The 24,553-nt window shown below is 37.3% G+C and overlaps 1 protein-coding gene and 1 long non-coding RNA gene across 2 annotated transcripts in view; one reads left to right on the top strand and one right to left on the bottom strand.

Annotated features, from left to right (window-relative positions):
- Window positions 1-22,306, top strand: part of LOC127846740 (SCO-spondin-like) — a 38,325-nt gene extending 16,019 nt beyond the window's left edge. Inside the window, exons 13-22 of the mRNA XM_052378234.1 lie at window positions 7,763-7,936; window positions 8,549-8,719; window positions 9,149-9,319; window positions 10,726-10,875; window positions 11,228-11,493; window positions 11,827-11,977; window positions 19,673-19,819; window positions 21,103-21,249; window positions 21,438-21,608; window positions 22,055-22,306. Coding sequence (XP_052234194.1) covers window positions 7,763-7,936; window positions 8,549-8,719; window positions 9,149-9,319; window positions 10,726-10,875; window positions 11,228-11,493; window positions 11,827-11,977; window positions 19,673-19,819; window positions 21,103-21,249; window positions 21,438-21,608; window positions 22,055-22,200 — 1,694 coding nt within the window. The 3' untranslated portion in view covers window positions 22,201-22,306. The remainder of the gene's footprint in view (window positions 1-7,762; window positions 7,937-8,548; window positions 8,720-9,148; window positions 9,320-10,725; window positions 10,876-11,227; window positions 11,494-11,826; window positions 11,978-19,672; window positions 19,820-21,102; window positions 21,250-21,437; window positions 21,609-22,054) is intronic.
- On the bottom strand, window positions 775-1,775 carry LOC127846765 (uncharacterized). Its single transcript, XR_008033654.1, has 3 exons — window positions 1,614-1,775; window positions 1,003-1,455; window positions 775-818 (listed from the first exon to the last, which is right to left on the bottom strand). It is a non-coding gene; the product is annotated as an uncharacterized LOC127846765 (long non-coding RNA).
- Window positions 22,307-24,553: the final 2,247 nt, after the last annotated feature.

Genomic DNA, 24,553 nt, shown 5'->3' with positions numbered 1-24,553 from the left:
TAATTTCCCACGCTGAAGATTTGGGATCGCAATAAAATTTCACACCAATAATCCTGGGTTCATAACTCATCTGATGTGTAAGTTTTATTCGGATGGGACGACTGGAAGATACCCAAATTCTCCAAATTATACACCATATAAATCGTCAATTTTTCTGTGTCAATTGTACGTCAAACATCGGCCACTTTTTGATGTCCAATACATTCTTTATACTTAAATTTATCATGTTTATTACATTCCATGGGTTAAGGCCAACGTGTTTGGTCAACAATGATGCATGTTTCAACAACTTTATCATTAAGTTATTGTTTTTATCTCCACTGAAACTTACCCTTTAAATATGAAAAATAGCGGAAATCAATCTTTTCAAGGTTCCTCTGCAGTTGGTTTGATTTCTTTGTGTGTTTTGTTGTTTTATTAGTCCGTTTAACATAAAATGTTCATGATTTTTTTACAAATGAACAAATGTTTACTTTCTGAATGTCAGAAATAGCTATAAACAGCTATAAATAGCGTTCATCTTCTTGGTATTGGGAGGTCCAACACGGGAGTAAAAGGTTACAAGATACCATAATTTATAGATTGTCAATGCGACGTTCTTTTGAGGGTCCTATGAAAGTTAAAGATAAAAAACTTTCCAACATTAAAATATATTGATTATTTATTCATTATTATTATTCGAAAATTGTTTAAATATGATTTTTTTCTTTTAATGCAATTTAATAATAAAACATACATTAAACTGCACAGACACACATAACCTCACGAACGCGTTCGCACACACGCACTCTCGCCTTCACGCGCACACGCAATCTCGCCTACACGCGCACACGCAATCTCGCCTTCACACACTTCCGCCTTCACGCGCACACTTAATCTCGCCTACACGCGCACACGCAATCTCGCCTTCACACGCACACGCAATCTCGCCTTCGGGCGCCCACGCACTCTCGCCTTCACGCGCACACTCAATTTCGCCTTCACGCGCAAACGCAATCTCACCTTCACGCGCACACGCAATCTCATCTACATACATACTGTACCTCATTCTTCATACTCCCAGGGATTACACCTCTTACATGTCCATTCAACCCCATCACACAAACTTGTCACCGCCATCATCAGCTCATACTGCGTCAGACACCCACCATGATACCAACATTCACACCCATCACACCCATACCACTCAACACCCCTCTCTTCATCATCCACACGTCCTCTCTCCCCGCGATTGGCGAATAAATATGCCGCAGCAGCCGCTTCTGCCATGGCCTCCACACGTGCCCGTTTGCTTTTTGTAGCCTTCTCTTCTCTTTGTCGTTTCTTCTCCAGTCTTTCCGTTTTTCTGTGCTCCTTTTCAACACGTTCTTGTTCTTTCTTTTGCTTTCTCTCCTCAGCTTCTTTTCTTCTCATCTCTATACCTTCTCTCTTCTCTTGCTCTTGTCTTTCTTTTTCCTGAAATAATGCCAATTCAAGCATTGTATATAAAAATGCCATTGTATATATCTTCATGCAAAGATTGCAAGAGTTGTGGATGTTAAACAAATAAACAAGTATTCATTGGTATATTCCACAAATAACTCAACGCTTTATCGATATTTTACGTCACGTACTCTCAGTTCGTCAACAATCTGTCTTGAAGTCAACACTCGGCCTTTCTGAAGCCGCTTTGTAGACGTGTTTTACTGTTGCATGGGTGGCTCTAGAGTTGGGGCCAGGATCTCTCCCAACCGTGCGGGAACAATGCCCATCTCAACCAGTGGGTTTTTTGTATAGTTCCCTCCGTCTTAACAGTTAAAGCAATTGATAATAATATACTACAAGACATTGGTCTTCAATTTCTAAAATGCACCAGCAACGCATGCAATACCTAGAGTACATACAATGCTTAATACGTAACCCTGTGCGCTTTGACTTACGATTTACGTTTGTCGGGGCGAATGACGGAGCCACCAGTTGTGATTTGTCGATTGCTCGGCGATTGCTCGACTGGACACAGCCCCGACACAGCAAACGCATTCTGTACGGAGGCCGGAGTTGCCTGGTCCATTGCATGCCTCAACACCGCAGGAAACTTCGCCTTGGTGACTAGTAACCCTTTTCTGGCGTATGGCAGGCTGGAACAGATGATGTCCACTCTGGATTTGAGAGGTCCAAATATCTGAAAATCAGTAAAACAGGAACGATATTAAAATAAATTCATGTAATAAAACTGGTTGAACTAAACCAACCATACACGTGTTTTACTAATTTGTATAATTACAGTACAGAACGAAAATCACACCACTTTACAAAAATCATAGTTCTACGTTTTATTTTACAGGTTTGTAAAATTACCTTTACATCTAACGGCTGGAGCATGTGTGTGGTGTTACCGGGCTATCCCACCAAAACAATATCATTGTGTATGGCCTCTTCAATGGAAGCTAATGTCACGTGGCTTTCGTGGTTGTCCATGACCAATAAGACTGGTCGTGCATTGCCACAGTGCGGGACGAATATGTGTTTAAACCACGTGTGGAATAAGTCGCCGTTCACGTAACCGGTCTCATTGGCCGCGAACAACCACGAGTCGGGCACATCCTCGATCTCTGTATGGGGGAGACATCCCTGTCAAAAATAAAGTTGTATAACAATCACGTTATATTTACATCCCAGAGCGGTAGAATTATAATGGTTATAAAAAGTTATACGATTTAATCAATCATAATAGTATTTTAACCCTTGATAATTGTTTTATCTTTGAGATTGTTATACTTACGTGTGTTTTTTATTTTAAAGTTTAGTATAATTAATAGATTAATTACTAGCGGGAATGACTATTCTGACTTACTTTGTACACTACCATTGTTGGAAGAAATCTGCCACTTCCGCTGACGCACACTTGAGCGGTGATGTGACCATTCACGGACGTCTTCCTCTTAATCACATTGCTGGAATCTGTCGGAGCGATAACACGTCGTGAAGACTTTTCTTTACCAGTCCAGCCCGTTTCGTCGACGTTGAATATCTGCAAAAACATGTTCGACTTTAAATTTTATTTAAATTTAAATAACCGATTTCTATTCAATTAGTATGCAAACGTATTACGCATTTACCAAAAAAATTGAATATTTCTACTTTTACATGAACACACATAGGTTTAAGTTTTTTTACCTGTCCAGGTTTGTCTTGCAGTCCATGTTTGTCCAAAACTGCTTTAAACAAGTCAAAGAATTCATCGATGACAGCCTGAGTGGACATTGCTGCCCTCGCGGCACTCATGTTCTCCGCTAACCGATCTGACAGCTGGTGGCGAGATAGAAATTCACGAATCCATTTCGCAGAAGGGCCGGACGTGCGGTTGATACAACAGGATTTGTCTATAAGTACAAATTGCAGATGTGACAGATAAAAAAGACAGGATTATTACAGAGAGGAATGAAATGAAAAGATATTTTAATTAATGATTAATCAATGAACTGCAACGAAATAATTGTTTAACACATTAAGCACGATCACAATAGTCTAGTAATATGAATTGATAAATTGTTAAATTATTTAAATGATAACTTTATTATTCATATGGTTTGCATTGACAGTTACACGGCATTTATAAATAAAGTACAGGTGGTGGATAATAAGGGCCTCCTTCCCGAAAACGTTCCTGAAGTTTCATTGTTTCTTTAGTCTAAAAGTAGTTATTCAATTTACCAGATGCATTTATTATGTCTCTAACTTTGGACTTCAACACTTTACGGCTCGCCGGTAACCCCTGTCCAGCCATGTATCTCAGAAGTCCGGCAAGGGCGGCCTCTTCCTCGTCAGTGAGGTCCCTGTGACGCCCACGGCCTTCAGGAACCATCGCTTGGGCCTTCAACCGGTCCATTAGTGTTGACCGCGGCACGCCATATTCTTTGGCCGCACTTCGTATAGTCAAAGTTTTCCTGCGCACGGCACTTATCGCCATACTCATGTTTTCCGAAGCATACGATGTCTTGTATGAGTACGACATGTTTGGATAGGTGCAACTATAAACAACACGTTAAATAAAAAGCATGACTCTTCAACAGGTTTGCATTAACCATTCTCTATTATAATACACGGTAATAAGGGAGTGTATTGTGTTATTAGTAATCAATGTTTTATGTCGGAGTTACCTCCCTTGCATTGAAAATTCGGCAGGAACTCGTTTAGCTTTTTAACTGCATAATATTAGCGAGAACAATACTATTTGATACCAGATAAACTAGTTGAAACAAAATTACGTATTGTGAAAAAAAGGCCTTCATATATGTAATTAAAATTGTATATCATAAGGTTGTCTACGTCGGTAATGAATAATGGTCCAACCAAGAAGACAAATTAAAGTTAAGTTTTCCCCCATGTCGCACCTCATTATCAGTGCGCGCGCTCGATGACGTCATATTCCCCACGTGCTCAAACGTTTCCTGTTATGAAACTGACTTTTCAAACCGAAAATAAACAGGGTTATACTTACATGATTTGTGCAATCTTTGGAATTATGTTGCTATGGCAAGTGCGTTTGATGATACGGATCAAAAAAGTGTAGTCGGTATCGCTGAAACGCTTATAATAGGGTGGCCGATTTTTTACGTACAGGCCGGACTTACGTACACGACCAGTATTCTTAATTAGCTGTACTGTATTGTTAAGATGCAATTAATGGAATTATTAATTAATTCATTATTGGAACCAGAATAGCTGGATCAAGTCCCTGCCTTCATAACTAACTATGTGGTACACTCATTTTACAGTTGTTAAAGCGCATTTTTTTATTATGACCCTAAACTTATTAACTTTTTTCAAAATATTCAAGAAAATGATACTACTTTTAATAATATAATACTTAAACAAAAATACCACTATACCAAATCCTGTAGGGTTTTATGGTGATGGCAGAGAATGTATGATGGTGCAAGGAACGGCAACTCTGCGTGGAGATTGCTGTATTTTATGACGACATTTTGTAACGTCATTAAACATTACTCACATTGTTTGAAAAGTTACTGACTTAATATGTAGCAAATATTTGTTTACTTCCTTATCGTTTTGTAATATATCAGGTGAGGCAAAAAATTAAATTGTTTTAGGAGACATTTTTTTATTGATATCCAGCCTCATGTTTTACAAAACGATGTGAAAGTGACCTGTGTTTTTTTCGACGTATCATACCTCTACGTCCCTATTTAAATAATAATTATAAATAAATAATCGTCACAACTCTTCATTTAGACGGTAATGAAATTGTTGTATGATGTTGATATGCAAATATTGACGACATAATCAACTGAATTTTATGTTTGTTAAAATCTGTTGAAGCTGTTTTTGTTGATTTTACGTATACAAGTATGACTATATTTTGGTTTTAAATTGTATGTTTTCTTAAATATCATTCATCTTTACCAATACTAAAGACCTTATTCTTGAGTCTTTTTTACGTCCATTGATCTGATTAAATGACAATAAGTTTATTAAGCACATTTGTATCAAGTCGATATCAACGTAAAGGTGTGATACAGAAAAAACACGGTCAGCATGCGACCTAGCTTAGCCGATGAAAATCTATTATTCTTTACGAGGTAAGATAACTTTATTTCCGCCTTCAAAAGTGTTTCAAAAATGAATTTTAGGGATACATTTTATAGCTGATTATTTCATTGTAATGGATAAAATACTTGGGATTTTTGTGGAAAACATGTTTGTGAAAATAATATCACTAGATAATAAAGAATTCGTATGAAATGGATTTTTTATTCATGATTATAATTTATAGTATATTATATTTATGTAATTAGTTTTTCGTTCGCTACTATTACATGACCCTACATAGCAAAAAGCATTCAGCAATTATATTATATTCTACACACGTTCAGTCGACGGCAGCTGGTCCGGATGGAGCGTCTGGTCTGCCTGCGATGTGACCTGCGCTACCGGAACCAGACATAGAGTCCGAACTTGTGATAGTCCTGCTCCTAAATATGGCGGAAAACCGTGAAATGAAACAGCGGATCAGTTCGAGACATGTCAGGAGAAAACTTGTCCTAGTATGATACTGCGATTTATAAATGATTTACCAGTTCATATTATACTATATCATGTCATGTATGCATGAATAACTTTGTTTAACTAGATATTATATTTTTTGAAATACCTTGACACTATTTTAAACGCTATAGCTGTATATAGATTGCCCTGATATGTCCAATCTCCCGTCAAGCCGTCCGTCGATTGTTGTGCCACGCGTATCTCTCGTCTCGAAAGTGTTATATTTGGATTTTAGCATCGCATTATGGCCCTCTTTCAAGTGTGTACAAATCATGCCACTGTGATCTCAATTGCATAATAATATTTCTTGTTTTCCTTATATTTTTATACTGCAGCTTGAAATAAATCTTTTCTTTTAGGTGCAATGCCAAGAGATCTTGCATGTTAGATCGTTTTGTGGTAATTTACCATTAAAAAAAAATTATACCACTGAAGTCAAACCTAGCCCAAAACCAGGTGACTCTAGTATTATACTTCAAATCTTTATTTCATCAGGGTTATGTTGTTCGCTGAAAATGACTTGTTTGCTTGTCCTTTTTAAATCGGGACATAGTATAAGAACATTCTTTGGTCTCGGACGGCGTCAAAAATTACGATTCAACTCTTAACTCTTGATAATGTCTGTGTGCATAATACCTTGGCAAAGATAAATAAAGAGTCAAATGGCTTGGAGCAGTTCTAAATTATGGGTTTTGAATTATAAACATAAAATTGAATTAAGCCTGTCCGCTCTCTAACTCAAATTGTTTAATCGTATCATCATAAACGCGATCGCACTTAAGAATACTAATACATCCTCCGTTGGAATCGGACTTGAGAGGGCCTTTATAAGCATATTGTCTTTCACAACACTGAGCTCAAACAACTAGATTCAAACTACACATTTTTTTCGTACAATTTCTTAAAATGTATGCTACTGATTAAAAAGGTAACAGGTTTTTATACATCCGCAAACGATTTGACAAAGCGGTATATCTCTGTCGGTCGGTCTTTGTTAGTTTCTCGGTTTCGACGCATTCAAGTTTTGTTGAGCAAACAGCTTTTACATTTCTAAAGCGATGTGATTGAAAATTAGCTTATGTTGTCTACAGTTATTGTAAATATGCAAGACACCTATTTCATGCCTAGTGATAAACACGGTCCTGAGTTAAATGCCCTTGACCTTAGCAAGTGTTATGTCAGAAGCATGACATGCACACTGTTTGTTGAGCGAACTTCTTTCCATTTCCTCAAGAGTTTGAACTCAAACTTGAGATATGTAATCACCATGAAGCATATATGTGCAGAACACATTTTTCAAGCGAGGTGATTTTTTCCTGAGTTATGTGCCCTTGAACTTATCCACGGGAACGCCTGTCAATCATGTGTCAAAGCTGTTATTTCAGTCACATTTTTGCCAATGCTTTCGTTAAAAGATCTGTTATAAATATATTCTGCAGGTATGTTCTTTCTCTGGAAAACACTGTCTACAGAATAACTAAATATTCAAGATACTTAAAGCTTGTTATCATTAAACTCTCCGCACCCTTCAAACAAAAAAGTAATTGAAGTTTACCAGTATTCACTCCAAATTTGTAACTACGTACTAAACTTATTTCTTTTATCAAACTATCTTCCAGATACTTTTCTTACTTGTCTGCAATAGGTAATGACAATCACAATACTAATATGTTTACTGTATAATGGTATTCTGCGAATATTCATGCACACACAGTTGACGGTATGTGGGGGAGTTGGCAGTCCTGGACGTCGTGTTCCGTAACGTGTCTAAATGGTACCCGGTTTCGTACCCGCCCCTGTGACTCCCCGGCACCACAACATGGAGGCAGCTACTGTACAGGACAACAGAACGGCACTGAGACGTGTGTACCGCGTGGAAACTGCGATGGTACGAACATACCTAGAATATACTCGTTAACTTAACAAGTCACATTTTCAGACCAATCATCATTACAACTTTGTCAAGCGCTTTGTTCGTTTTATATGTGTTCTAGGTCAAAAATTGGTTTCTTTACAAGGCTATATTGAGCTGAATTCATTGTCTTAAAGTCACATTTTTGTCAGATCTTTATATCAGAATATTTGTTCTAATGATAGCTCAATTAAGTTAAAAAACATGGTTCCGGTATGTTTAAAAATACGCTTGCCAATTTGTTGCTTAAGTTTGGCTTGTAATTGTGGCTAATGCAACCACTTAGGAAATGTTATGGTAGTAAGATATTGTAGTTGTTTTGGTAATGGCAAATAGAAAAACATCAGACTTCATATGTTGACGTTATTACCAGGCGTAAATATAAAAAATGACCTATCTACTGCGATGTTTGATGGAGTGGCCTAGTACTTCTTTCGATCACAACACACTATATCACGTAATAAAGAAAGAACGACTCAAACAAGAAACAATTAGTGAATTTATTCTTTTCTAATTGTAGTTTAGTGGAGTGCAAAACCTGATATATTTTATATTTCATTTTTAAGACATAGTTATGTCATTATTCAGTTGATGGCGGTTGGACAGAGTGGGGCCGTTGGAGTGTATGTGATGTTTCGTGTGGAACCGGACACCACATCAGGTACAGACTATGTGAAAATCCGACGCCAGAAAACTTTGGCAAGTACTGTGAAGGACCTGAAGACGAAGTGGGCAAATGCTTCGACAAGCCTTGTCCAAGTGAGTGTCGTATTTTACTACACGAATTCCGCAAAAACCTAGGTTATATCTTTCAGAAAATCGCCTCTGATTGCCTTTGATTTCAAGCAAGGTTCATCGTAGTCTGGCTCGTGAAACTAGTACTTCACTCACTAACATGTTTTGCTTGGTACAAACTCCTATAAAGACATACTGCATTAGCTGAGTTTTGGCATTAACACTGTTTTCCGAATTGTGAAAATAAAGTCATCATACAATTGTTATAAACTATGATAACAGTATTAAAACATGTGTGATTTATGTACACTGCCTCTACATATATAAACATGGCTAGTACTTTATGTACTGTATACACATGTTGTAGTTTTGCATTGAGCCTTGGTACGATATAGTTGACATATTCTCACTCAAATGTTATATTGACACGGTATCTTGTATCATTACCTACAGTTGACGGTGGGTTCGGTGCCTGGATGGCGTGGGGTTCGTGTTTTCCTTCCACTGGAAACGGACTTAAGACGCGCACACGTCTCTGTAACAACCCACAACCATTGTATGGAGGCCGAAACTGTCAGGGAAATTACACACAACAGCTCCAGTGTTGTGACAGCGACTGTCCAGGTATTCGTTCTGCATTCAGATTGAATCGGATGTTAATTTTACACAGAACCATAAGAACGTGTGATTGTTGCATTTTAATAATTTATGATGAAGCAAAGTAATATAAACAAATATGTTGTAGATAATGTGAATGACACACGTCATACAAATATTCGATAATAAATAAAAAAGATGTGTATCTTATTGCGCCTGAAAAAACAACACATGTATTAAATTAACAATTATTTTAAAATCGGATTCAGTCGGTTTTCCGCATATTACTAGTATATCGTTGAAAGAAAAAAACTTTGTTCCGTTATTCAATACTCATGTTTATGTTTAGGCAATATATGTAAATATAATGGCATTTTGAAAATGGTTCTATTCCCATCACAAACCATGAATTGTTTTCCTTCAGTGCCATTCAAGTTAGACCATTTTTTTGTTTTAAGTCAATACATACAAAATGTGTGTTTTGCGTCGCTTTTAACCTTGTATGTTGTATGTATGCTACCATTAACTAGAAACAAACAATACCGTTATAACTGAAACACTATTGTGTCCTTACAAACCTTAAGCGCACATGCCAATGATCAATATACACATGTTTACATGTATGGACGATTTAATATATTTGTCTTAAACTTTATATAAGCGGTGTGGTTCTCCTCTAAAATGTGCTATTGTTGAAACTTTACTGTACGTTTTTCACTTATTCGAAAAAGCTTAACTACCTGAAAATGTACTTAATTTTCTAAATACACGTTGATTAATGATTAAGTAATGAAATTGCCAGTCAAATAGACTTAAATATCCGTTGAAAGTGAAAATCAACTGACATATACAGAAAGCACACCATGGTGGTTGAGACAATTACTTATGATAAGTAAAAAACAATCAAAACTACGTTATCGTTTTAAATACAATTATCGAAAGAAACATGAATTTTATTATGTTTCACAATTTATTAAACAGTATTTTTTTCATCAATATTTTTAAAGATACTGATAAATGAACTATACATATATCAGAAAGTCTATCGCATAAATGTTTGTTGCTCTTCAGTGACAGGTCAAGTTTAAAAATTTAAGTCAACAGTTACTTGAAATTTTTGTTCAGTAACTGTTTAATGCCGAGGTTGAGTTGAATATTATTTTGATTAAGTTAAGATTTCTATTTGATACGATATTTTGTTTGAGTCGTCCTGAAAAATCATTAGTAAGATACCCCTTGGCTCGGTTAAAAACTCATATTTGTGTTTGTTAATGAACATGTTATTTATTAATTTCAACTTATGTATTTAAAGACCTTAAACAGAAACAAATCTTTATTTTACCTTGTTACATTGTGTAACCCAATAGCGCGACTCTGTATAAGTATAACATAAACGCATGTCATGAAACACACATTGATGTTTTCTATCGTAGATCAAATCACTTGTACGTTCGATGCGCCGTTAAATTGTTCTTGGCATAACGTTGACTTGTTTGACAATATGGACTGGATTGTGTTCAATGGCTCGACGAACACTGACGACACGGGGCCTAGCTCGGATCATACGTTTGGTAACAGTACTGGTACGTTGATATTCCTTTGTATATTGTTAAATAGATGCAGATCGTTTTTATCCTTCATACAGATGTTTAATGAACTTGGTGTTTATCATTTTTCGAAATATGTGAAAATGTGTGTTGGTGTTTTTTATTTTTAAAAATGATGTTTAAATAAGTATTGGTGTTTTAATCTTTCATAAAGATCTAATATAATGATGATATGTTTCATAGTTCATAAAGTTGTAATATAGTTTTGATGTTGTTCGTCCTGCACTGCTTTATATGTTTCCCTGTTATGTAGACCTTAATAAATGCTAAAATAAATATGAATATTCAAAACAAAGAATTTGTTTAATTTTATCAGACATTGTTTTAGGCAGATACATATACCTCGAGTCTAGCGCTCCAAGCAAGGAATGTGACAAAGCCTGGTATCAGAGTGGCATCATACAGCCCGGTTTTAAAGCTCCTGTCTGTGTTCAATTCTGGTATCACATGTATGGTGCTGATATCGGTAGTCTCAACATTTATATGGCTACTGGTTCCGAGCTCCCAGGGAAACTGCTGTGGACTGTAAGTGGGAACCAAGGAGATGTCTGGAAGTCTGGACATGTACCTTTGAGCTATACTTCAAATATTTCGGTAAGATGATATCATATTATATCACTACGAGTAAGACCTATTCACTGCACTTGATAAACAATTTTAATGGTTTGAACTTGTTCCTTTCCGGTTTCGGCAGTCATTATTAAAATATGCGAAATGAAAGTGCCTAAGCAAGTTTTATATATTTGTTATGAGTCTTAAATGATCGTAAAAATGTGTTTTTTATAATTATATTTACATATATATATTACTAGGATTATATGTGTTTGTTGCATGTATAAATGGTAAGATAACATATGTTTAAATCATCTAAATCATCTAATCATCTAAATCGTAACCCATTTAAGAAAAAGACCAATAAATCATTAGATTATAGCAGAAGCTACTGTTTGGAACGGTTACCATGGCGATATTGGACTTGACGACCTGCTATTCACACAGTCGACATGCTCTCTGTACCCCAGCATGCCTAACACACAGTCGGCTGCTACATGTCCGACCACGACAACTAGCCCAGGACGTAAGTGGTTATCATAATATATGAAGTAAGTTGCCTCCACAATGTACCTATCGTGCTGATTAAATAATTCGGGCTCATGGAACATGTTGTCACTCATAACAAGTTGCATTTATTCTTTTTTTTCCAATTTCTTGTCAATCTTTATGTGCAAACTGACGTGCAAAATTAATTTGCAATGAGTTTAAAACATTTTCAATAGTAATTGTTACATGTAGAATGTATATGTAACAAACAATGAATAAAATGAATATATGCTGAATAAGCAAGGAACAACAAAATTAACCTCTGAGAATGTAAATATACATGAAATGTGAGAGAAAAACAATCCGTCCAGTTGCTACCGAGACTTGACTGCATCTAAGGTATCTAAAGTACACACCTTTCATTAAGAGGAGAGTTATGAAAGCATCCTGAAATTTTTACACATTTGCATTGCAAACATAAACGGAAAACACTTTGTTATTATTGATTTATCAATGTAAAGAAATACCCGAATAAACGTAGGTCAATGATCATAACATAGTTTTTAATTCAAAATCTGTTATAGAAACTATGTTATTATTTACGTTAACCACATTGTAATGCGTTGTCCCTGAAAATAATTGTACAATATACAATAGGACATTAATAAAATATATTTTGTCGTTAAGGCTGGTATACTTAACATGCGACTTTTTCAAATGTAATAGTGTGTTCAACCATTTGTACTAAATATGAATTATTTATGTTTGTCCTATGAACACAAGTGCCTAAGCATAATATGGTACTTATTATTATGTATTGTCCTTTATAGTAATGCAAAGGTCTTAGACCGGACGGGCCGAATAACACAATAGTGTAGAAATATAACTGTACATGTAAAACATATGGTGGAGAAGGGGTGGTGGCGGGTGTCGAAATTTATGACAATAATAAAGATGCAACTGCGTAGTAAGGATTCCAAAACAAGTATGGCCAGGATCGATTTTTATTGGTAGAAAGAGCCCACGTGATCCTATAACCCGATATGATTGGACAATAAAAATAGAAACAATTTACGTTTTGGGTTACACACAAGTAATAAAAGACGAACAATGACATAAAACTTCTTATGTGTGCATAAAATGTTATTTATGTATTGTCCTTTATAGTAATGAAAAGGTCTTAGACCGGACGGACTCGTATGTCATATAGGAAAGAACAATCACAATATGATGGATCGAAAATGGACATTTATTGCAAAATGCCGTAACATAGATGAAAAAATATCATGTTATTTCCTATACTGACATAATGGGCGGTACAAACACGCCACAAAGGAGAGCCGTAAGGGGAACCCCGCCGCCCATGGAGTACGGGAGAAGATCGCAATAAAAAATAAAGGGAGGTAACTGTTCCTGCACGGATACTAACGCAGCTTGTAAATATGGACAGACATAAATTGAAAATAAGTCTGGAAAAGAATAACTAGGCTACGTGTAATGTTATAAGTTGGAAAATAATAAGTCTGGCTTTAAACCATCACTCTGTGGGTTTACAAAAATTTAAAGCATTTACGTGAACATAGAATTTCAATTTTAAATAAGATGAAAACTTGACATTGGCAAGGTCTAACATGGACGTACTGGCATTTATTGTAATACATCGAAAGGGAGATCATAGAATAATTGAACACAACCGAGTGGAACAAACCCTATATACATGTATAAGAATTGCACAACATATTTTGGCATCTAACGAGACAAAGTGTAAATAAAATAAAATAAAAAATGGACTAGCTGTGACAATGAATAAATCAACAAGCGGAGAAAATAAAGTTGAAAGTAAGTCAATAATATGTACACTGCACACAAACGTAAAAACAAACAAATATTCTAAACTATCATAGCAAGCAGTAATGTAATATGTTGATGAGGCTGTGTCCCGACTGTTGCCAATGACAGAGCAATATGCCAACAAAAATTGGTATGAAAAGCAAAAAACAACCTGCAACCATAAACCGTCAGGTAGAAAAAACAAAAACAGCATCACAAAGATTATCAAATAAAATTGTGAACGAAGCCAAAAGTCATGATGGCAAACACAAAATGGAGCTGTGGCCTTATCCCGTCCGACAACAAAAGATATTTTCAACATATTTGTACATAAAAACCTGTACACGCAAAAATGGTGAATGATGTACCTGCAGCCTTAAACTGTCAGGTAAACAAAAAGTTACAGAAACACAATAATGGTAAAATATTAACATAACGCAATGTTAACAAAGAAAATGGAGCTGCGGCCTTAAACCGTCAGCAAACTAGATATATATACAACAAATATTTACAAAAAGTGCAAGCACCAGCAAAACTTAGTATACATACATGCAGCCTTTAACTGTCAGGTAACTGTAAGCAATGCTACAATTCTAGGTATATATGCACTGGCATTTAGAGTAATACTAAAACTGGCTAGAGAAATACACGGTGTCTATTATGGTCAGTGTCTGACTTGTGGGGGGATTTAAACTGGCAATGGGTTGGCCCGAATGTACTTAAGGTATGCGTTGGACTTCCAACGTCCTAACTGCTGAATCTGAGAGGCTGGCATGTTTTGGGAATGGGCGAGCGTAGCCCCGCCAATACGGAAAGAGTGGGAGGTATAAAGGTGCGGGCTTAATTGCGAAGCAACAACACAGGTTCTAAGATTTGACCTGAAGAAAGTGGCTGTGACAGGCTCCCCGTTAGCAAATTCGAAAAGGGGGCCTGTATCGGAGGGACATATCCGTATGTATTTAAATAATGCGCGGACTGGGCATAGCTGTTTGTTGGATTGACTGGCTAGAGGAATTGAGGTACATTGACCCTTGGAATGTTTGTAATTACGGATTGTAACGACTGCCGATGAGAGTTTGGAATCGGTGTACAAAAAAGTAAGGTCCTGGCGGGAAATAGTATTTTGATGACCATTATGTGAAAGTGACAATTCCCCAACCCGGAAAAGACCAAAAAATGCCATGCGAAACATTGCCTTCAACAGGACTCGATGATAATGGTCTTTTATGTTTGACCGAAGGACAAACAGTAAAGTGCGAATATTGGCAATAGTGAAAAGCAGACGTTTATCTGCGATTGACGTGCGGCGTAAACTGTACAACAACTTTTTAATCACGAAGGATTCTGTGGGGTTTGCCAAATTGTACAATTTATGAATGTAACCCAAAGCCGAAACATATGTGGAAATAGTGTTGGCCTGGAAACTGAAATTGTGACAGAAAGCAATAAATTGGGCTAAACGATCAGTGGTAATAGGCAGGCAGTTTGACAAAGGATAATGAGTAGAATGAAAACGTTGATATTGGAGGAAAGCATTTTTGTAACTGGCTTTTGTGGAGGGAGCCAGGGATTTGTCCAATAATTTGTACACTGTTTGATTCAAATAATGAAATGGTGCTCTGAGATGGGTGTTGGCAGCAGGTCCATGTGGGGAGCCATTGCTTTGAATTCAGAGATCTGTTAACGAGAAAGGAGATCCGGTAACAAATTGTACTTCCCGGGGATATGTTGGGCATGTAACAGGATATTGTATTTCATACTGGCTAGGACTACGCGGCGTACCAGAGACATAATAACTGGTACACGGCATGACTGTTTATTTATTATATGTACTACTGCCTCATTGTCCGTGTGCAAAACGATGCACCCATTGCGAGGTTGGTGACCGCAGATTTCCAGAGCGAGAGAAATGGGAAATAACTCTTTAAAGGTAATGTCATAACCTAACCAAGTTTGAGGCCATGTACCGGAAAACCAGTGTGACTCAAATGTGGCTCCGAAACCTAAGGTTCCGGATGCGTCCGTGTGAAGATGTTAAGTGTCGGAAGTTAGCCAGCGTTGTTCAGAAAGTAATTGTTTTCCATTGAAGTGTTCAAGGAACAATTGCCAAGCACGCAGGTCCCTGCGGCTCTCTTTGTTAAGAGTAAAGTGGTGATGAGGTTTTGAGACCTTGATAGTTAAATCTATGAGTCTACGTAAGAAACTGCGACCAGGGACTGTAACTTGGCAGCAGAAATTTAGAAGACCCAGAAGGGATTGAAGTTCTTTAAGGGTGACTTTACGCGACTTCATAAATGAAGTTAAAAGGGTTATAGCTTTAATTAACTTATCTACAGGGAGTCGCGCTTCCATAAGTATTGAGTCCAATTCAAGACCCATAAATGAAATTGTGGAAGTAGCCGTGACTGTTTTTTTCATGTTTGATGGGAACCCCAATGTGCGCACAGAAATTTAAGAAATTGTCCAGACTAGACTGAAAAACATGAGAATTCTTTGGACCCATAAATAAAAAATTGTCAAGAATGTGACCAATATGGGGGATGTTCAAATGTGAAACAGAGATAAATTGCAAATCGAAACTGAAACGTTCAAAAATAGCACACGAAGATGAAGCTCCCATAGGGAGACAAGTATCGTAATATTAGCTGTTCTGAAATTGAATGCCGAGTAAATGGTGGTCAGAGTGGTGAATTGGAATTAACCTGAAAGCCGAATCAATGTCGGTTTTGCTGAAAAGAGTACCCGGGCCAATACTCCACAAGAGGGTAACGGCGTCGTCGAATGAGCAATAGGAAACAGAAGAGAGATCTGGTTCGATAAAATCATTTATGGACTGGCCCGGAGGATGGCTAAGATTATGAATTAATCTAAACTGTCCAGGAGATTTTTTAGGCACAATTCCAATTGGAATGACACGAAAATTATCTAAGGGAGGGACAGGAAAAGGACCCTGAATCCGACCAGCGTCGAGTTCATCTAGAAGTTTGCAAGGTACAATTTCAGGGTGTTCTTTGCATGATTTAAGATTTGGGGCCGAGAAAGGAACCCGTGGACCCAAATAACCAAGTTTAAAACCGTAGGTGAAACCATCAATCGAATAATTGGCCCAGTGGTAACCTGACAAGTAAGGGGCAAGAATGGCAATTTGAACTGGGGTAACAACGGGTGTTTTATCTGACCGGTTTAGAGGGTCTAGGAGTGGAGACGGCTTTAGCAGCATGTTCTTTGGAAGGGAATGAGCATTCGTATGCTGGGTGGGACCCTCTGCAATAACCACAGTTGTGGGGGTTGGGGCAAGAGGGGGTGTGGCAGAGGGAACGTTTGTTGTAGTTGAAACAGGTGTTCTCAAGGTAATTTTGTAGGACGAAGATTGTCTGTAAGGGGCTCGTGTGGGGTTTCTTTGAGGGCGAAAGGAAGGGCTTGAGTGTTGGGTGGGAAAGGATGTACAGGCCATTAACCAAAATTCCGTGTGAAGACGGTCCCACGGAATGGGAATAGATTCCCTTAAAAGGCGAAAGTGAGTATCGTAGAAGATGAAGGCTGAGCCTGGACGACGGCTGGTGATGTCACGGACAATCTCCGTGTATTTCAGTATAGCCTGAGTTTCAGAGGGGAACTTAAAAGTATATACTGCCATAAATCTGATCATGGCGGTTGTCCACTGTTCAATAGTTGTTATTTTCCGCAGGTTGGACTTTGGAGTTATGGAAACTTGCGAGTTACTGTCCAACTGTAACGTATACTGATTGGCCTGTGTGGACAGTGTTGAAGGGAGCAGAGCTGCCATATCAACAAATTTGTTGCGCCAAATGTTTTTACAGATGGACTTTTTCACCAGACTCAAAATTGGGGTACTTATTGGCTCTGCATAGAGTTGACCAGTACCTGGTAGTATGTCCCTGGCATGTGTATGTAGTGCCTGGGAAAAGCTGAAACCCTGGTCCTCATCGGAAGAACTCGAGGAGTCAATGTCAAAAGAGGGCATGGCTGTGTGTAGCCCGACGTTTGGGTCCAATGGCAAGGGTAATTGACGATTAGTCGTAGCAGTTGGAAAGAAAATGTCCGACTGGACCTGTGATGGGTAGGGGGTGGAGGAGCCTGTGGCTGCTGGAGCACATGTCAGGCTGTCGGGCACAGCGGGTATAGGAACATCCCTGGGTTGGTCCGCTGCCGGCTCCATTGTCGGCCCTGCTGGTGTAGAGTTTTTAGGTTGTTTGCCAGAGGATGTCGTCCCCTTGAAACATAAGCAGGTTGTCGACGTGGCCGTCTTTTTGCGCTGCCTTGTTCGCTTCATCTGGAATAAGGTGTAATATTGAATAACAAATATGGTAACTATAACATCAATATCAGCCTGAACGGTATGACTAAAATCAGGCATAATATTGGAAAATATAAAGCATAGCCTGAACTGAATAATGAAAATCAAGCACAGACATAGTTCTTACGAAGAGAACGATAATATCAATATCAGTCAGAACTGAATAACTCAGGCGTAGTATTAAAGGACGGCCTTAATAAAATCAATTTCATGTGGAAATGATAGCTAAAACCAACCGGATTGATAACTTTAAGTGACAAAAATATGACACTGATTATATATATCTGGTCTGAACCTACTAAAACAGACCGATTTAATTTGAAAAAACCTGAAATGTTATCAGGCAAAATATGATAACTAATCAGATCGATTGTTTCAGGGCAGCGACAACTGCGGCCCGTATGTTGTTGAAAAATCTATGCTGGGCACGAGGTGAAAGGTGACAACCGTCATCCGCAAAGTTAGTACGTATACATTCTGGTGACCTAAACCGCTTCAAACGCCACAGGTATGCTCGGCCATGGGACGAAGAATTCAGCCAGTCGATGAGAAAATTGTTCAAATCATCGACCCTGTTGTTGAACCAATGAATGTCAACTGGATAACGAGTGTGGCAAGTAGGGAAATGTCTGTGCTATGTTTGCAGCACGATAAATTGAGGAATCCCATGAACAAAAAGTAAGGTGTCCACAAAATCACGTATTGCCGAAGCTACAGAGATTGGCGATTGATTTGGGTTGTAGATATCATTGGTTCCCACAACCAAGATCACAATGTCTGGAACGAAATCCAAGATGTCTTGTAATTTATTACGGAGACAGTTCACTGTGGCGCCTGGAAAACCCGAGTATTGTATCATCGGACTGCCGGTTAGGCCCAAATCGTAACGAAGTGACGGATCCTGACGAATGAAATCCTTCAAACTCTTCACGAACGAGTGTCCAAAGATATAAACTTTCTTTGAGATGGGCGCCGCCATCTTGGATCACGTCGCGGGAGTCAGAACTAAATCACGCGAGATTAAGTCGTGCACACAAAGGAAACAGAGGAAACTAGATGTTTGTTCCTTAAACACGTTTAAAACACAAATAATGTAGATCACCGTGTAAAGAAATGCAATCCTTCAAAAACACCACATAAGACTGTGTCATATGGTGTAAAAAATAAACGTTAATATTACCGCTGAAGAGCGAATTTGTCGAAATCTAGACAATAATAAAGATGCAACTGCGCAGTAAGGATTCCAAAACAAGTATGGCCAGGATCGATTTTTATTGGTAGAAAGAGCTCACGTGATCATATAACCCGATATGATTGGACATTAAAAATAGAAACAATTTACGTTTTGGGTTACACACAAGTAATAAAAGACGAACAATGACATACAACTTTTTATGTGTGCATAAAATGTTATAAATATTTTGTGGAAATAGCAATGGTAAATGAGTGCTTTTGTAATAAAACTATGAAGTAGTATATTATTTTGTAAAGCGTAACTGTTTCTGTTTTAGACGACCCCAAGCGTACGTTTCAACAAAATTATAGAACGGCATAATTAATGAAAGAATTGTTTGTTTGGTACAGATTGGTCTTCCTGGTTTAATGGCCAGTGTTCTGTGACATGCGGGAACGGAACTTTTACACGAATGCGTCACTGCTCCTCGGGTCACACCGAAGATTGTGCGGGAACCAGTAGCGAAGTAATAGGCTGCCAAAAACTTCCATGTGGAGGTATTATTTTTCTCTTCATTATTGATATGTATTGAAAACTAATATTGTTATTTATGTTAATTAATTTTCTAGCTCAACTGAGCAAAAGTTATATATTGTGGTGCGTTGCTGTCCGACGTCTGTTATGGGTCGTGTTTGGAGTGGCGTGTGAACAACAATCGGCCAGGCCCCAATCGAACATGGTTTATTTAAAGCGTAACTCGCATCACAAATCAACTTGAATGGATTTCGTCTTAAATGACAATGTTCAGAGATGTAATACTTGGAATGAAACGTTATATAATCAACTCCTAATTTTGATCATGCCTCTGGAGTCCAATTGACATCGCCCTCAAAAGTTAATATTGACTAGAACTGTAAAATATATATTTGTTTAAACTAATCTTCCAAACCTCAACAAAAATGGCTGAAATAATGCCTTACCTTAAAACGCCTTAGGGGTAATACTTTCAATGCACACACTTTATTAGCAAATGTATACGTTACCAATCTTATTTGACCACCAAGGTTGTTCAAATAATTTCCTTGACTGCCTACGCACTATGTGTCTAACACTGACTGTATTCATTATGGGCAAATTTATTGAAAATATCTGAAATCACTTAGGTTAGACGAGTTATATTTGGTGTTTACAACTAAGAGGTCCAAAACAAAGTTTTTTTAATAATTTTTTCTAGGATAACAGAACCCTTTTCAAGTGGATTTCTTCTCTTAAACATCTAGGCTCAGATTTTTACGGTTTGAATGTAACATCAAACAGTGGTCCTGTATTAAAGTAATTCAAATCATGCCACAGGGGTTAAAACTTGACAATGCAGATATGGTTTAATTGCTTTCGAAGCAAAACGACTTCATACATCTAGTATCATGTCTGGTTAGCTGTATCAAACAAGGATGTGTAGCAATCCAGCTCCCGCGTTCGGAGGTCTGAACTGCTCAGGAGCGTGTCAAGAAGCCAACACATGCAGGCTTGCAAGATGCCCAGGTTTTTAGAATAATGTCAAATTGCCATGAATATCAGATTTATGCCACGATTAAACTTTATTTCACAAAAATAATTCCAATATTGAAAAGAACACATTTTTTCTTCTATGTATTCGCAACAATTCAAAATGTATGAGATAGGTACGAACAAAAAGTTAGCAAATACATATCCGTTCAATGTTTATGATGTAATTGAACTTTTGTTGCTATTTGATATAATTTTAACCCCTATACCTACGATATGTCCATACATGTCAATGCTAGCAATATTATGATCAATACATGTATGTCTGGAACAGATTGGTCACCCTGGTTCAACGGCAAGTGTTCAGTGACATGTGGAAACGGAACTGAAATCCGTGTACGTAACTGCTCCACGGGTCACAAAGATGATTGTGCAGGCAATAGCAGCGAAGTGGTGGGCTGTCAAATGGCACCATGCGAAGGTACGCATTTCAGCTGATCAATGGCGAGGATTGTCTTTATATATCCCTATATTTGTTCATTTTTTGGCCAGAAGTAATCAAAGGATATAGAATAACATTGAAATTATCCAACATTATGTTTACAATGTAATGGGTTATAAAATGAAGTTTTGAAAGACAAGCGTTAATACTTTTGCACATTCTGAAAGTCAATGGTTCCTGGTCTTCGTGGTCAACATGGTCGCAATGTGACGTCACATGTGAAGACGGTCACATACAACGAACAAGGACGTGTACCAATCCAGCTCCCGCCTTCGGAGGCCTGAACTGTTCTGGAGAGAGTCTGGAAACAAGCGCGTGCAAGCTTGCAAAATGTCCAAGTACGACTCATAATACAATTATTGGAACTGATCAAGAAAGTGGCACTAGGGTCTATTAAAGAATTAAACCACTAAACATTATTCTGGTCGGTATAATACAGTAGGGAATATTAGTAGTATACTATTCAATTTATTGTATACCACATTTCTTAAAAACAACACTAAAGAAATTCTGCTAAAAACAACGATTACTTTTTAATTAGTAACATTAACAAACAATGAATATACATCATTTGTTGCGAACATTCGTGCATGCTGTCAGACATCATCTTATGTTTTCGCTTATTTTCTATCCTTGATATTGCAAAGTTATACATTGATAAAACAGGAAATGAATTTAAGTGTATGTGTTTAGGTATCTTTCAGAAAATCTTTCGCAATTTTATTAATTATTAAACCAGACATGTATGTATGTGCTTGTTAATTAAAAACGTTTAAATGATCAGGTTGGAGCGAATGGTTCCTCGGCGACTGCTCGGTGACGTGTGGTGACGGCACCCTGTCGCGTATGAGGATGTGTTCTTCCGGGCACGACGAAGACTGTCCGGGGTCTGCCTTTGACACCGTGTCTTGCTCGCAGGCGCAATGTTGACGATGTTGGGCTCACCGCAACAAATTACGAAGGCTTAATGCGACTAAATGTTCCGATTGGAAATGTATTACTGAGAAAAATATAAATAAAAACATGAGTATTGCCATGCCCTCTTCGTTATTGCAAGAGTAAAGTATACAATTCGTCATTTCATCCGTAAGTCGGTTTCTATTGACAGTTAAGAGACATTTGAGTGGTCCTGGACCAAAAGTGATCACACTCGTCCGATCTGTTGCTCTAGATGGCCGACGTAGCTATGATGAATATATCTAACAACACCATATCTCCTGCTTTACTGCTACAGGAGATGAAATAATTTAAACATAATATTCTTTCATCTATTCGGTCATCTTCTAAAATTGATAAGAAAACATGGTCACTAGCTTAAGCGTGGGTTTATTTGCTGTATATATTACAGATAAACATGGGATCAACATAGGATTGTATTGGTGAGCTCAAGTTTTCGTAAATGTCTGCGACAATATGTGGCAGTAATCTTTTATTGAATTTCAATACCATTTGAATAGAGATTTCTTTGTACATGGTACTTTTCTATTGACAAACAATAAATATGGTCATATGACTGTTATCTTACGTGTCAATCTCCGCATAAACACTCATCTCATTTTTATAAAACATTGTTTATTGTAGAATGCAATAAAATGGCCACCAATTCATGGTGTTATTTTGCTTTTTTATGGCGATACTGAATAATTTTGGGATAGATTTTGTTGGAAGTCACTGACTACAAACACATGCAAAAACCTTTGTGAAATGATGATATACAACAGTTTATTGAATGGTACCTCTCTTGTAAAATACATAGCTACCATGGGGTTTAGAAGGCGAAGATTTGAAGCACTATTTCCAATTAAAACGTGATTGAATGTATGGCAAAAGGGTTATGGCTTTGCTTAAAAAACACTACGCAGCCATGTTTATATTTTTCTGTAATAGAAACAACTAATACAAAGTCGTAAAAAATAATATTTGGCATTTATATATATCATTTCTTATTGTTCAAATATAACATAGTAGTCTTAACTTTAATTTAGTAAATACAAGTGTGTCCGCAAAATTGCATGTATTTTTGTGAATTAACAATGTGTATGCACTATTATTTAGTAACCTGAGCAACATGTTTATGTTCTCTGGAAGTTTCTGTTGCTCTCAATACAATTAATGACGCGAAATTTTAAAAAAGCTTACAAGGCATTCTGGTAGCTTAAATCAGCGGAAATTCGTCGGTAGATGGTATTAACCCTTAGATTGCCGTCGCAGCTTGCTGGAAACATAATTATGTTATTTAAGTGGTTCAGTAAACATTCTTCACTGACGGATGGAATGGAGGTTTTAAAATATTCATCGGCAGACTTAGCGGTTGTTTTGTGATACTTGCTCCGACATTGCAAAGCAAATGCAGAAACATGTTTTGGGACCAGATAAAGTAAAACTCTGTTGTCAAATTTGGTTTAAGTAGTCACCGGAGAGTATAAAGTTCGTCAATATGTTATGTCAAAGGTTATATACATGAAAGTGACTCGTTTTCCATAGATAAACACACTGCGATTTATTTTATCCACTACGTCAGGGTGAACTGTTTTCACATGCATTAGAGCATTAGAGAGGATAATTAACATTCGGTCATAAATGTATACCAGAGATATAAAAACAAATATTCACACGGGCAAGGTGACGAGTAAAACATTTGTTTCTTATCTTTGAACACAAATCAGCGATATTTAGTGTAGTTCGTGACTGTGATACAGTCCCATTGCCTACGGAGTTCAAGTATGTGCCATTAACGCGACCAATGCGATTTATTAACGTGTTTTGTTTCACACATGTAAGTCACATAATATTATTTTCTCATCTTTTGGGCGGAAAGTTTTACAATTTGAGTATTCAAGATGTGTTGAATCACAACAACCGATACGTTTCATTATTATAAAAAAATAAAAAGAAGTTTGTTTTAACGGATAATTATCAAGATATAAATTAAGATATGACATAACTTTTAACATATACTTCTCGTAGTAAGTTTTAGAAAATATGAAAGTATACACCAGACATTTTATAGTCATCTGAGTTACTTTTTATAATTACTTATTACGATTAAATATTGTCACGAGTTACTGCGTTATTTGCCGAGTTATAATTAAGTTTCCGTTGGTCGAAAGGGTCGAATAATCTTAACTAAATCTATCCAGGACATAAGCTATTATCAAGAAAACATGACACGTGTATATTCCTGCGTCGCATTATATCGCAAATGGTCACTTGCCTCAAGTAAAAGACCTTGTTGTGAATTTACGAATAATCGTCTGCTGATACAACTGAAGTTTAATTTTGC

This window comes from Dreissena polymorpha, chromosome 9 (genome assembly GCF_020536995.1).
Source record: "Dreissena polymorpha isolate Duluth1 chromosome 9, UMN_Dpol_1.0, whole genome shotgun sequence".
Taxonomy (NCBI): Eukaryota; Metazoa; Mollusca; class Bivalvia; order Myida; family Dreissenidae; genus Dreissena; species Dreissena polymorpha.
Note: the sequence above shows the minus strand (reverse complement) of the source record. Positions and strands in the feature narration are given on the sequence as shown.